This window comes from Sardina pilchardus, chromosome 13 (genome assembly GCF_963854185.1).
Source record: "Sardina pilchardus chromosome 13, fSarPil1.1, whole genome shotgun sequence".
NCBI classification, from domain to species: Eukaryota; Metazoa; Chordata; class Actinopteri; order Clupeiformes; family Clupeidae; genus Sardina; species Sardina pilchardus.
The window spans coordinates 10,275,801-10,289,795 of NC_085006.1; the positions used below are offsets into that span (position 1 = coordinate 10,275,801).

General features: G+C 51.0%; 1 protein-coding gene across 2 annotated transcripts in view; it reads right to left on the minus strand.

Moving 5' to 3' along the window:
• Positions 1 to 908: 908 nt before the first annotated feature.
• The window catches only part of git1 (G protein-coupled receptor kinase interacting ArfGAP 1), a 25,622-nt gene continuing 12,535 nt past the window's right edge, over positions 909 to 13,995 (minus strand). For both annotated transcript variants that reach the window (XM_062552103.1, XM_062552102.1), the window contains exons 9-19: positions 13,848 to 13,896; positions 13,133 to 13,205; positions 12,120 to 12,217; positions 10,443 to 10,554; positions 10,001 to 10,128; positions 7,404 to 7,556; positions 4,121 to 4,189; positions 3,769 to 3,845; positions 3,449 to 3,613; positions 3,087 to 3,150; positions 909 to 2,855 (exon numbers count right to left, since the gene is read on the minus strand). In XM_062552103.1, coding sequence (XP_062408087.1) covers positions 2,640 to 2,855; positions 3,087 to 3,150; positions 3,449 to 3,613; positions 3,769 to 3,845; positions 4,121 to 4,189; positions 7,404 to 7,556; positions 10,001 to 10,128; positions 10,443 to 10,554; positions 12,120 to 12,217; positions 13,133 to 13,205; positions 13,848 to 13,896 — 1,204 coding nt within the window. In that variant the 3' untranslated portion in view covers positions 909 to 2,639. The remainder of the gene's footprint in view (positions 2,856 to 3,086; positions 3,151 to 3,448; positions 3,614 to 3,768; positions 3,846 to 4,120; positions 4,190 to 7,403; positions 7,557 to 10,000; positions 10,129 to 10,442; positions 10,555 to 12,119; positions 12,218 to 13,132; positions 13,206 to 13,847; positions 13,897 to 13,995) is intronic.

Below are 13,995 nucleotides of genomic sequence, written 5' to 3' on the forward strand. Positions count from 1 at the left end.
AAAACAGCAACAACAACAAAAAAAAAAATTGAAAACAAGCTCAGAATTTGGCAGGAAAGAAGACTGTATAGGATTAATTGGCTGATGGAAGACATGAGAAGCACAGCAAGATTGTAAGGCCATTTTGAATGACTGTCGTTAGAACAAAAAAAGGAGAAAAACAAATTTCTTAATCTTAATCGTCATGTTGCAATACTGAACTCGTCTAGAAGTGCCAAACTGAGTTGCCAATAGCTACAGTGCTAATAAGAACCACATGGGTGTGAATGAGCATGGCTGTATGATGACTATGATCCACCCACTACCCCGCTATCACCACCGGGCTGTGGTATTTTTCACGAATGGGCAAACAAACTCCAATCTGTCCCCCTCAAGTGACAATGCAACCTTTTACCGATGACTCAATCAGCATTGTAAAAAAAGGGGGAAACAGTCTGGCACACAGAAGTTCACAATTTAAGGAAGATTGTTTCAAAAAAAGGTTTCTCCAGAGGGCAGCAAACAGGCTATTTCTGCTCTGTAAGGAGGTGACCTTTGCTCCCAGCAAGGGAGCTACAGCAGGCGCCTCTCTCCATTAACATTCACTTGCGTTTTTAGCTTATTATTTTTTTTTCCTATCGTCTCTTTTTAAAAGTTCATTCAAGAAACGAATGCAAGGACTGGATTATCTCTTGACGTACATTTCATTCATGTTCATGCTGATATGGCAGACTCGCGTGTGCTTTGAGGGAGTTGAAATTCTGTTGCAGTGAAAGCCCAGTCACAGGAGGCTTGTGGTCCTGGAGATAGGAGCGAAAATGACAGTGAAAGAGTTCCCACGAAGATGGCCACGTTCACTTGGCTAGATACAAAGAAGGCAAAGGGTTCCAGAAGAGAAGAAAAGAAAAGAAGAGAAAAAAAACTAAAAATACAATTCAAAACAACACTTGTTGAAATGTTCACTGCTCCCAATCTTGCTTGCACTACAAGGCAGATAAGACTGCCCGACATACTACTGCACAAGTAAATCTACCGGTTTAAAATGATCCCCGTTATGTTATGAGTTTTGAGATGAGCGTCCTATCAGTGTAGCTAGTGCTGTGGTCTCTTCTGAGTGGAACATAATGCTTCTGACATCAATTGCTAGTGTTTTTTTCTTTTCCTCCTAAGACCATACAGAAACCATTGTCCTTGTGCTCAAAAAGGGGGAGACGGTGGCATGAGAAATACCCGACCCATTCCCCTTTCTCCTTTGGCTATTGTTCAACCGCATGTCAAATAACAAACACATACTGAATGCATAAAGAATGAAACTAAAACGAACCAACAGAACAAACAAACAAAAAAACCAAACAAACAATAAAATAATAATAATCAGCAGAAACTCCACCACAATGTCTCTCTGCAGGAATGGGAGTGTTCCACTGAGCTTTGAGTGTCCTCTCGCAGGTTAGTGTGGCCGAGATACAGGACTTAAGGAAGCAGGGGCCGACTGGGAAATGTCCCCACCTTGAGCCTCTGCTACCACCTCCCCGTCCAACTCTTGACTATGAAACCCAAATGAAGATCGAAGAGAAAACAAAATACAAACAAACATATCCTCAGTGATACAGTCAGTCAAAAACAAACAAAAGAAACAATAGCATTGATAAACAGTAACATTAATACAAAACTATAGTAATAATAACAATAATAATACAATAACAATTCCAGTGTAAGGGTCTGCTTTTTCTCAAAGTCAGTACATTTTGTCCCAAGAGGTACAGGCCAACGGAACGGCATCATTAAAAAGAAAGAAACAAAAAGACAAAATAAAATGGTGATAAACCTCCCACCCTCAACAATGCCAGGAAACACACACACACACACACACACACACACACACACACAGACACACACCACTCACTCTCACACACACGCCCAGATGCACACACTCTGCACCAGTGGGGGCCCGTAACTGCGCTTCTCTTTAGTGTGACTGGGAGTGCTTGTCTGTCTGTGGCCCCAAAGAGATGCAGTCTCTGTGCCCTGGCCCCCACAGTCGGGCTGTGAGCGAGCCAGCGTGCTTGTGTGTGTGTGTGCGTGCGTGTGTGTGTGTGTGTGTGTGCGTGTGTTGGAAAGAGAGAGTCTTGTAAGTGTTTTTTTTGGGGCGCGGTGGAACGGATCCCACCTACAGAACGGATCGGGACCGAGTGGTCGAGTGAGATTCAGTGAGATGATTAAGAGCCGACCCGTTTGGGGGGGTTCCTGCCTCTTGTGTGCCGTGCCGTCTCCGCATCCTCGAGTGCCTGCGCGCTCAGTCCTCGGCCTCTCCCTCCCCACCCCCTCTGTAGTGATAGCTGCATTTAGCGTCATGATTATGGTTTTCTTTTTTTTCTCCTTTTTTTCCCCCGCTCCTCGCATCAGTCTTCTCTCTCTCTCTTTCTCTCTCTCTCTCTATGCAGGACACTCTTTCCATCTCTCTCCCATTCCCAGTTCCCAGTTCCTCACACAGCTCCGGTTCTTTCCATCTCCATTTTCTCTCTTCCCAGTAGTTCTCTCTCTGTCAGTCAGTCAGTCACTAGTGTTTCCTCTTCTCTCCATCTCTCCCCTCACCCCTCCCCTTCCCCATTCCCCATTCCCCAAAACCCTTGGCTGCCCCCTGCTGGCGGAGGTCCGCCTCACTGCTTCTTCTCGCGGGTGGTGATGGTGACCAGCTGCTTGGCGGCCTTGGCGATGTCGTAGGCACACTGAATGACCTGCTGCGTGAGGAGCTGGTAGTCCACGGTGACGGCCGAGGGGTCGGAGGGCGCGGCCTTGCGGCACTCCACCTGCAACCGCGACGCACTGGCCAGCAGGAGGCGCAGCGAGCCACGCACCGCATCCAGCGCCGGCCGCTGAGAGGGAGAGAGAGAGAGAGAAAGAAAGAGAGAAAGAAAGAGAGAGAACAAATATGAAGTGGAGAAGGAAAAAAGCAGCAGTCATTAAACAAAGAACAAGACAGATAAAAGTGAGGCTACTGTATGTACAACAAGAGTGGCAAGAAATAGAACATGACTCCGATAGGAAGTGACTATCTACTGTACCAGAGGGAATAAATGAGGGCTCTTAGTGATGCGGACACCTACCTTAGGGAAAAGAGAGGCCATTTCTGTGACCGCCGTGTGTATCTTCTCAGAACACGGGACAAAGCTGTGGACAAACAAGCAACATTACAACAAAACATTCTTGTGAGCTCAACCCCCCTTGAGAATCACGCTTGAGTTTAATGGGGAGATAAAGTTCTGCACATTGTTCAGCACATGTTTTATCATCCCTATTAACACTACTGGTGGTGTTCATTGCCCTGTTGTTTCATTAAAGGACACTAAAACGGAGCCAAATCAATGATGCCCCATGAAACTTGGCCAACAATAAAATCACTACAAAAAAACCTCTAATGGGCTGGTGCCCTCCTGGGTTTAGCGATTGGCTATTTCCGTGGCGTTACCTGTCGTGTTTGAACTCCTGGGCGGCTCGCAGCAGCTCCTGGATGTTCTTGGTCACCTGCTCCGTCTTCAGGATGACGTCCTCCGTGCAGGGCAGCGTGGGGTCCGGCTCGCCCCCCTCCTCGTCCAGCTCGGTGCGGCTCTCCTCTTCACTACTGCGGCCCGCCCTGCGAACGCACAAAGGACCAAACGCCCACATTTCAAAACACGCCCCACGACTAGTTCAAAACACACAGTAATACACTGGCGTTAAAAAACACAAAGCACAAACAAAACATCAAAGCTGATGGTGCAATTGTTGAATGGATAGTGCTCAACACACCCTAATGAGACGTCGTATGTGTGGGTGTTGTCATAGTCACTGTCCGTGCCGCTACCATGCTTCTCTGCTTTGGGGACCTGATAAAAGACGAGCAAAGGGCAATGATATCTCAAGGGACTCCATTCATCCGAATAAACTTTTATTGGCTATATAAAAGGACAAAGTGTGTTCACACATACAAGGAAATTGTTTAGTGTATTTTTTTGCAATACACTATACAGACTGTTTAGCCAACAATAAATAGACTTTGTCCATATCAGTATATCCATATCCAAAGACACTCCATGTATGTCTACACAGTTTAGTGAAGGACATGTGAGCACAGATGCTGGGGTCGGCAGCAGACACTCACCATGTACCTGCCCACCTCCGTGGAGGCCGAGAGATGCTGACCTCCGTAGGGACTGGGGCCCTTCCGCACCTGAGGAGTCAGCAGGAAGACAAACAGGAGTCAGTGAGGTACATGATATAACAGAGAGAGAGAGAGAGAGGGAGGGAGAGAGAGAGAGGCCAGAAGAAGAGATGCCAAGATTAGAGATGAGTTAGCATTAGAGGGGGAATAAAGAGAGCTGCCACTTCAGTCATGTGCTTAGGACACAGAAACAGAAGTAAAACCAGTCTGGTGATGCCAGTCAAGCGCTGCAGTCTCAGGGTCAAGACACATGGTTATTTTGTGACTCTAAAACAGCTTTATTTAAGGGCCTATGAAATCATTATAGAAAGTCTAACTTGCAGAAACTTGTTGACTTCTACTTGGCAATCTAGATGTCTTGGGAGGTTCTCTTGACTGGCTTGACTGGTTTTCCAGTAGTATTTTCACACCCCTTGTTAAACTTGTTAAACTGTGTAAGCTTCTAGACTACTACCAGAGAATAGAGAAGTGTACACACACACACATAAAGAGGGGCACCTGGTAGATCTCTCTCAACCATTTAACACCGCTGAAGGACTTTTACAGTGTACTTGTGAATCACTAAAACTGTTAACCTCTAACGCCACCTTGTGGTTACATAACTTACTACACACACACACACTCTCTCTCTCTCTCTCTCTCTCTCTCTCTCTCTCTCTCTCTCTCTCTCTCTCTCTCTCTCTCTCTCTCTCTCTCTCTCTCTCTCTCTCTCTCTCTCTCTCTCTCTCTCTCTCTCTCTCTCTCTCTCTCTCTCTCTCTCTCTCTCTCTCGAAGTCGCACATTCCCATCATCACATCCGTGTCTGAACGTTTTAGACAAACACAACTGGCAGCTGACATCTTGACATTATAATTAACATCAAGCATAAATATCAAGAACACCATGCAAAGTCATGTACCAGCAAACAATGTACATGGAAAGACACAAGGCGACTTTGTGAGACATTATCAGGTAAATGCTAACCCAAGAATAACGTCTGAGAACACACACACATCTTATGGATGCAGGAGAAAATGAATGGGATTATAAATGTAAGGGTGTGGCTTCAGTGAACGGTTGGTTTGACAGACAGACGAGACAGATGAGACAAACAGGATGGGTGTTGGACTGTGACTCCTGTGGGAACAGCTGACCACAGCTGCCTTGTTGGGCAACACTGGCAGAGAGGGGTCAGGGGTCAATCACCAATGGCTTTCATCTGCCCGATGGACATGCAAGGAGAGCCCAGGAACAATGTTCCACAGGGCTGCTCAGGAGTGCGCAACATCAATACATCAAACAAGATGTCCGTGATCCAGGACGCCTTCTCCTGTCTAGGACACGTCCCGGAACTGTAGTGCAGAGAGACAGTTCTGGAGGTCTGTGCAGGCAGTGCAGAGTGAGAGATAGTGAAGGGGTAGTGAGTTAGCCGAGACAACCACACACATGTGTGTGTGTGTGTGTGTGTTTGAAGGGTGATTAGTGTGAGTGGCTCAGGTTAGCCAAGCAGCAGGGGCAGAAGAAACAGCAGCGGCAGCAGCGGCAGCACTTGAGTAAAGGCCCAGACTGGGGCCAAGAGAGGGAGGAACCAGACACGAGACCATACGAAGCAGAATGCGGAGAAGAGAAAAGACCTACTGAGGGACTGAGAGAGAGAGAGAGAGGAAGAGAGAGTGTGAGAGGGCCAGGCCTGCTGTGAGTGCGCTACGGTCATTCCCGGGCCGGTTCGCGAGGTCACACTTACGCTGGAGGGGTTGAGGGGCTGCAGGCGGCCGGACAGGGAGTCGGCGGGGCCGAAGGCCTTGGGGGCGGCGGCGCCGGGCTCGTACATGGAGAAGGCCTGCCGGTCGCGGCGGAGGGGCATGCCGGCGGCGGTGGTGGTGGCGTTGGTGCTGGTGATCGTGCAGCCCAGACCCGTGCCCCCGGATCCCCCTCCGCCCGCTATGCCCATCCCTCCGCCTCCGCCGCTGCCCATCCCCCCTCCCCCGCCCGTCCGCATCCCCCCGCTCGACCAGAGCCCCGCGCCGCTGCCCCCAGCTCCCGACATGGCCGTCCCGCCGGCCTGACACCCCCGCAGCGCGCTGTTCTCCGTCTGCATCCGCGTGATCTACAGGAGAGGGGCAGGGGGCAGGGGGGGCAGGGGGGGGGGTTGGGGCAAGGGGAGGGGGGCAAGGAGGGGAAGGGAAGGGGATGGGAGGTCACCTTGGGTCACACATCAGTCAAACACAACACCAGGATGAGGGCAACGGTCCTGCATGCTGTCACACAGGCAATGTGGCGAGGCTTCAAACCGACAGGAGGGACAAGGCTGGAACAACGGACATATGGGGGTGGGGGGGTAGGGTGGGGGTTATTAGATAGATGTTCACTCAGGGTGGCTGCATTCAGGTTGGGTGGGGTGGGGGGGGGGGGGTAAGGGCCACTGCCATGCTTTAGAGGGGGCTGGGGGGGTGGGGGTGGGTCTTCTCTTCTCGGGTACAGAGGTGCACGTGGCCACTACTACGCGTCCCGCTGCATGCTGTTCATTAGGTTGAGAATGTGCCCCCGGGTCCCTCCACACAGAGGGCATTGAGTGCGTGAATAATGGCCGCCTCACAGGCAGACGAGCCGTGGCGGCAGTGGTGGCGGTGGTGGTGGAGACGTCAATACAGACAGAGACGCCAGTGGTGGCACAGGAGACAAATGACACGGTGGGATGGGACTGACCGTGGTGGACTGGAAATGGCTTCACATATATCAGAGGGCAGCAGAACACACACACACTGGCACGCTATGATGACAAATCACTCCATTATGTGACTGAGTGATGGGTGCGTGTGTGGACTGGACCAATATTCTGAGGCTGCCTCATATGGAAATCAAAAGGATGTCATTTTTCAGTGAATGTAGTGTATTCAGTCCTGTGGCAAACAAGTGACAGTCAGTGTGTGTGTGTGTGTGTGTGTGTGTGTATTTGTGTGATGAATCTGTGAGTTTGGGGAGATGGAGTAGGGTGTATGGTTAGGGTGTGTATGTGTATGTGTGTGTGTGTGTGTGTGTGTAAAAGAGTGAGTGAGTGAGTGAGTGAGTGAGTGAGTGTGTGTGTGTGTGTGTGTGTGTGTGTGTGTGTGTGTGTGTGTGTGTGTGTGTGTGTGTGTGTGTGTGTGTGTGTGTGTGTGTGTGTGTGTGTGTGTGTGTGTGTGTGTGTGTGTGTGTGTGTGTGTGTGTGCGTGTGCGTGCGTGTGTGTGCACGTGTCTTGTGTACCTCCTTCTGGAGTCGGCGCAGCTCCTCGCTCAGGTTGTTGTTGACCTTCATGAGCTGCTGGACTTTGGCTTCAGAGGACGCCAGGGCCTTCTTCACCTCCAGATACTCCTGCAGGGTGATGGGCCCGTCCGACAGATCTGAGGAGTCCATACTCTACACACACACACACACACACACACACACACAAATGAGACCATGCCAGTGTGCAGCCAACCAAACTTATCTTCAAACATTAAAACGTTATTCTCTCGCAGTACGTAAAAGAAAAATCCTCAACATTAAATATTTGACACAAGAAAAAACACGACCAACACTTAGCTCCCAACACAAATTGATGGCGGTAGGAATAGTGAAGCATGTAAGACAACACTAAAACTGAGCCCCAGCATCAACACTATTGCCAGAAAAATCACCCTAGCATGGAGTAGCTCATTAATCCTAATATGAGGCAGATAGAACTGTGTGTGTGTGTGTGTGTGTGTGTGTGTGTGTGTGTGGAAGTGTTGTTGAGATGGTGTACCAGGAACACACCAGACGTGTACGCCACTGAGGCGATTTGTTTTACATTTGCGATCAGGCTGCTTGCCCAAACCATGATGAATGTGAATCCATAAATGCAATCTCCTTGCAGATTGACCCATTTAACCTGGCTAATGCAATGGTGCAATTTTAATCAGTCACCAAACCACAACGTCTGGAGGCTACATCTTGCCTAAAACAGCAATTCAGTGTCAGGATTGCCTCATTGAAGAGCTCGCGGGGACTTAGCAAGTACGGTCTGTTTTTATGCAGAAGATGCAGCCAGAGAACAAAGCAGGAATAAACAGAAAACAAAAGAAGAAATTCAGACAGGAGTCTGGACTTTATATTCCCGTTGTATACACTGCAGGCAGGGCTGTATAGAATAAAATAGGCGTGTGTGTGAGTGAGTGTGTGTGTGTGCATGTGTGAGTGAGTGTGTGTGTGCGTGTGTGCATGTATGTGTGCGTGTGTGTGCATGTGCATATGTGCGCGTGTTTGTGTGTGTGTGTGTGTGTGTGAGAGAAAGTGCACATTTTGTGAAGCCATTATCGGCCGAGTCAAGTATCTTCAATACACACATATTTCAATTTACTGTAAAACATACACACTAAATGAGCACATTTGAGTCGAATTGTCACACATGGGATAACACTTAGCCCTCATTTCTCACTCTCTCCCACTCAAATGTAAATATATACATATACAAACACACACACACACACACACACACACACACACACAGAAAGAGAGCTCAGGAAATAATCCCTTCCCTCTGCACACCCACACTAGTTCTCCCAAAAGACTGAAGGCAGAGAGATGATTGCATTTGGCTGGAACTGCACTCAGTCTGAGCCTATATATGTGTGTGTGTGTGTATGTGTGTGTGTGTGTGTGTGTGTGTGTGTGTGTGTGTGCTGCTGCTCAGCTCTGCGCAGTGGTAGGCCTGATACTTCCTGCGCCAGCGGGGCGGCGCTCTCTCTCTCTCTCGGCGCTTCCTCCCTCCAGCAGCCGAACAATGCACCACTGATTAGCAGCGGGGGGGAGCGGCGCTGAGGTCACGCTGGAAAAATGCTCTTACGCCGCCGCCGTCACCCGCGCAAAGCATGCTGGGACAAGACGCGGCGAGATGGCGCGCCGAACTGTGCACAGGGGTGGAGTGGCCTCGTTTTTGGAGTCGAGGAGACTTACGCAACAGCCCATGCCCACTGGCTCAGGTATATGATATTCAGGTGTTTAACATATACTGTGGACCAGAGTTGGTCTCGGCAAAGATCCTTTAGAACCCTTTCCCAAACGCCTCTGGGCTCGGTGTGCACACACAGAACATTAAAGGTGCAGTCCTTGATTCTGCTAAAAGGGTCGCTGTTAAATTACACCTAGAGCTTCCGTGCTCCTGCAGCAACGTACTGATTGGCTGGAATAGTGTATGACTCAATCCAAAGCACTTCATTGGTTTCCCTTTTACGGACACACTGTCCATGAAAATGTTTTTGGTTTGAGCGCACACACTAGTCTAGTCACTAGTCAAGCTAAAGAGTAATGTGCTGAGAATTTTGCTGACGCATAATGGATTATGAACGAGGACTGTGCCTTTAAATGTTCCTCTGGTGACCGTTATCATTCCTCCAGGCAACCAAGCAACGCTGCTGTGGCGACGCTGCCAGAGGCCAGCTCCCACACAGCCCCAAGCCCCGGAGGAGCTTTATATGGAAACGGTTAAAAAAAAAAAACACCCATGCTATTGCCGTGACTGCTAAGCTTGACAATAAGTGGAATGGATTATAAAAGACGATTGCACCACTTACACCTCGAGCCATTTCTGCACTTCACTCACGGAACACCTTAATTAGCAGAGGCACTGCCCATACTTGCACATCTCACACACACACACATACACCCTGTTATACCCTGTTATACACCCTGCCTGTAACACTGAGAGATGCAGATGTCGTTTCTGAAGGCCTCAGCTGGCGTCCAGCGCGGTCCTTTGCCCTTTCTCCCGTGCCCTGCCCCTGGCGTCGGCCTAATGCGATGTGACGTGCGTGGCGCGTGCTGGCGCGTGCCCCCCTGCTCACCTTGGCCCGGTTGTTGCGCTGCGTGTTGCTGTTGTTCTGCGTGGCCAGCTCGCTGTCCGTGTCCTCGTCCGAGGCTACGCTGTCGTAGTCATGCTGGTCGTCGTCCGCCTGGCCCAGCTCCAGCGCCTCTGTGGAGGGGGAGAGACGTCGAGGGGAGGAGGGGCCGGGGGAGGGGGGGGGGGGAGAAGACGGTTGAGAGCCAGCTGATGCCAACAACTCTTCCCCCATCCCCCCTGACACACACACACACACACACCCAAACATTACCCTCCCACAGCCAGCCACCCCTCCATTAACGCCCCATAAACATCCCATAATCTCATCTTTACAATCGCATTATCTCTCAGTGGGAGCATACACAGTGCCCCACCGCCTCCCCCCCCCCCCCCGGCCCCTCTCTTCCCAGGCCCAGGCGCAGTAATGGGCCAGCCAGGCTGCTCACCGGTGGGACTGCTCAGGCCTTTGCCCTGCTGCCGCCTCTTGGCGTCGCTCAGGATGTCGATGATGAGGGTGGCAAACTCACGGGCGTTGAAGCGCGCCAACTTCTGACGGCCCTGGGAGAGCAGAGACAAAAAGAGAGAGAGAGAGAAAGAAAGAAAGAGAGAGCAAGAGACAGAGACAGAGAGAGAAGGGGAGAAAGGCAACAGAAATACGAGTGAGTCTTCAAGTCCCATCAAGGCTTCCCCTGCTTCCCGTGAGCCCCAGTCAACAAACGCGAGTGGCGGGAGGACATAAAACATGAGCCGCCCGTGTTTACACAGCGGCCGAGCGAGCGAGCGCGCGAGCTGGAGTGCGCCCTCGGCGAACACAAACACAGACCTGCTGCAAGGCTGAGCCCCTTATTGAAGCTGGCACTCGCGCCGCGCTGGAGAACCCGTCGGTTGTGCTAACTGGCTAGCGCTCCTAATTCAATCCCATGTTAAAAATGAGCTCCCTTCGGGGGGCTCTGGTGCTGTGGTGGTGTCCAGGAGAGGCACCCGGGGACAAGACTCCGTCCGGGCTGCAGATGTGTGGACGTGTCAGCTGGGCCGCAGCCCTGAAACCCTCCCCTCTCTCTCTCGCTCCCCCAACAGAAGCCATTCTCTAAACACGCACACACACACACACACACACATATAAACAAAGTGACCAGTCATTCCGCAAGCGGGCCAATCGCAGCGCAGGAAATGTGCCCGCGACGAACAAGCCAGGAAAACAGAGAGAGAGTGAGGGAGAGGAAGTGAGAGTTGGAGAGGGAGAGAGAGAGAGAGAAGAGGAGAGAGAGGGAGAGAGAGTGAAGGAGTGGTGAAGGAGCTTTACCACAGGGCTCCAGCTTTACAACAGCTGGAAAACATCTTGCCATTTTCCTTCCCCTCTCCCTCTCTCTCTCCCTCTCTCTCTCTCGCTCTCTTTGACTCCGTCACTCTGTCTCCCTGCTGGCCAGCAGTGGGCTGCAGACATCATCCAGCCACAAACTCTCTATTTATAGACATGAGCCTCATCCGCTCTCTCTCTCTTTCTTTCTCTCTCTCTCGCTCTCTCTCTCTCTCTCTCTCTCGCTCTCTTTCACCCCAGACTTCAGCTTTCCCCTGTTTGTCCTTCTGTTCTTTCTGAAATCCCCCTCTCCCTCGCTCCCTCTCTCCATCTCGCTCTTGTTCTGTTCGGAGCGCACACACACACACACACACACACACACACGAGGCTGCAGCGCCGCCTCGGACGGCCGCCTGCCCGTCCGTGTCACAGTGCATCACATCTGCGGCTTTCTCCTCGGCAGTCCGAGCAGAAGCGGCTCCAGACGCGGCCGGGCAGCAGTCTGGCCAGCCAAGCCTCGCACACCCTCTGGGCAAACACACACGACTATATGAGTGTGTGTGCCTGTGTGTGTGTGTGTGTCTGTGTGTGTGTTTGAGAAACAGTGAGTCAGTCAGTGAGTGAGTGAGTGAGTGAGTGTACAAAATCTATAGAGAGAGGGAGTTTGTTAAAGAGTCGCTGTGTGTATGTTCAAGGATTAATTTACACTCACAAATACTGAGAGAGAAAGCGAGAGAGAGTGTGATAGAAAAAGAAAGAGAGTGAGAGTGAGAATGAGAAAGCGAGTGTGTGTGTGTGTGTGTGTGTGTGTGTGTGTGGTATTTACCTGGTTGCGCGTGGCTGAGTACTCGGGGTTGACGGGCAGGAAGGGGACGGCGCTGCGCTCCGTCACCAGGGTGCTGTGGTTCTGAGTGGTGAGCCACACTAGCACAGCAGGGGAGACAGACAGGAGAGGGGTGGGGGGGACACACAGAGAGAAAAGACAGGAAAATAGATGCCATTTAATGTCCATAAGCAACACTCAAGGCCATTTATGCACAAACACACACACACACACACTCTTGATGGGCGTGCTCTTCCGACTGAGAGAGAGAGAGAGAGAGAGAGAAGCTGCTGCCTGTGCCCTGAACTGAGCAGCGCTCCACAGTGCTGGCGTCCCCTCGTGTGCCTGACCTTTCCCTGAGTTCCAGCCCTCAGTCCTCAGCCCTGTACGCCCCCCCACCCCCCACACCCACACACCTACCCAACCCTTCCCTTCCCTTCCCTTCTCCCCCCCGCTGCTACCTCCGCTCAGCTTACCTGCAGCCTCCAGCCTCGCCTGCCTGCTACCGCTCCCGCTAGTCAGAGGAGGAAGAGAGAGAGAGAGAGAGAGAGAGAGAAGGGAGGAGAAAGAGAGAGAGAGAGGGAGAGAAAGAGAGAGAATAAAGGGAGGTAGAGAGAGAACGAGAGCGACTCACAAATTCCTACGGCACTCCCTTCAAGAACTTTGCTCGCTCTGCTTTCTCTCGCTCTCCTCCTTTCCAACAAGTCGTTCCCCCCCCCCTCTGCTCTGATCCCTCCCTCTATTCCAGGTCTTTGCCCTCCATGGCTACTGCTCCGTCCGGAGAGTGTGTTTATACCCCCCCCCACCCCACCCCCACCCCCCACTTTTACCACCGACAGATCCCCAGCTCACAGATTCCATAACTGAAAAAGGAAAAAAGTCTGGTTTAAGAGGAGGAGGGAGACAGGGAGAGAGAGAGACAGAGAGAGGGAGAGAGAAAGAGAGAGAGCGAGGGAGAGAGAGAAGCACTGCAATTATCAGAGAGGGGAGAGAGGGGAGGAGGACGAGAGGCTTACCAGCGTCATTCTCCCGTCGGTCCACCTCATCATACACATCCATGGCCAGCTCCTCAAACAGTCGGTTACTCAGCTGCCCAACACACACATACACACACACACACACACACACACACAGAGAGTAAAGTGTGAGCACATTACAAAGGCAGACACGCAATGAAAAGCCACAGAGCTGTCAAAAGGGTTCAACGCTGTCTGGAAAATGCTTCCCACACTTAAAAAAGGGCAACAACTGGGAAATCCATGTGTGCCCATAACAGACGCTACCACCACTAACCAAAACACAACAGATCAAAACAAAAGCATCACACAGGAGAGCACACGAGGCAAGACGGGGCAAGACCATGACAAGCAAACCCATATAAAAGCATCCACAGTCACTCTGTCCTTTCTAGTGGAGTTGGCAGCTTTGTTTTTTTTTTTTTAAACAGTGCTCTGGATTTAAGAACGCTGTTTGGATCAGCAGGGAATTTGGGAATACAGCTTGTGGCTAAAGTGGCAACTGCACATGACATAATGAGTGTAGAGGGAGGTTGGATGCTGTGAATATTCCTCAGAGTAGCTCCTCGCGTGTAAAGGTCACGCCAGCCCTGCTTTCCGCCTGTACAGACTGTGCAGCTTGCCCTTCTCTACCCCAGGAGGTGATCTCTCTCACACACACACACACACACACACACACACACACACACACATGCTCAAACACACAGACACTCACCGCTTGAAGCTTCTTCTTGGCCGCCTTGGCCAGCTCAGAGAGGTCCAAGCTACATAAATAACACACAGAGAACAGAGAGGGACCGGTGAACAAACAAAAACAACAAACAACAACAAACGGAACAAAACGGAGAGACAACAACACAGAA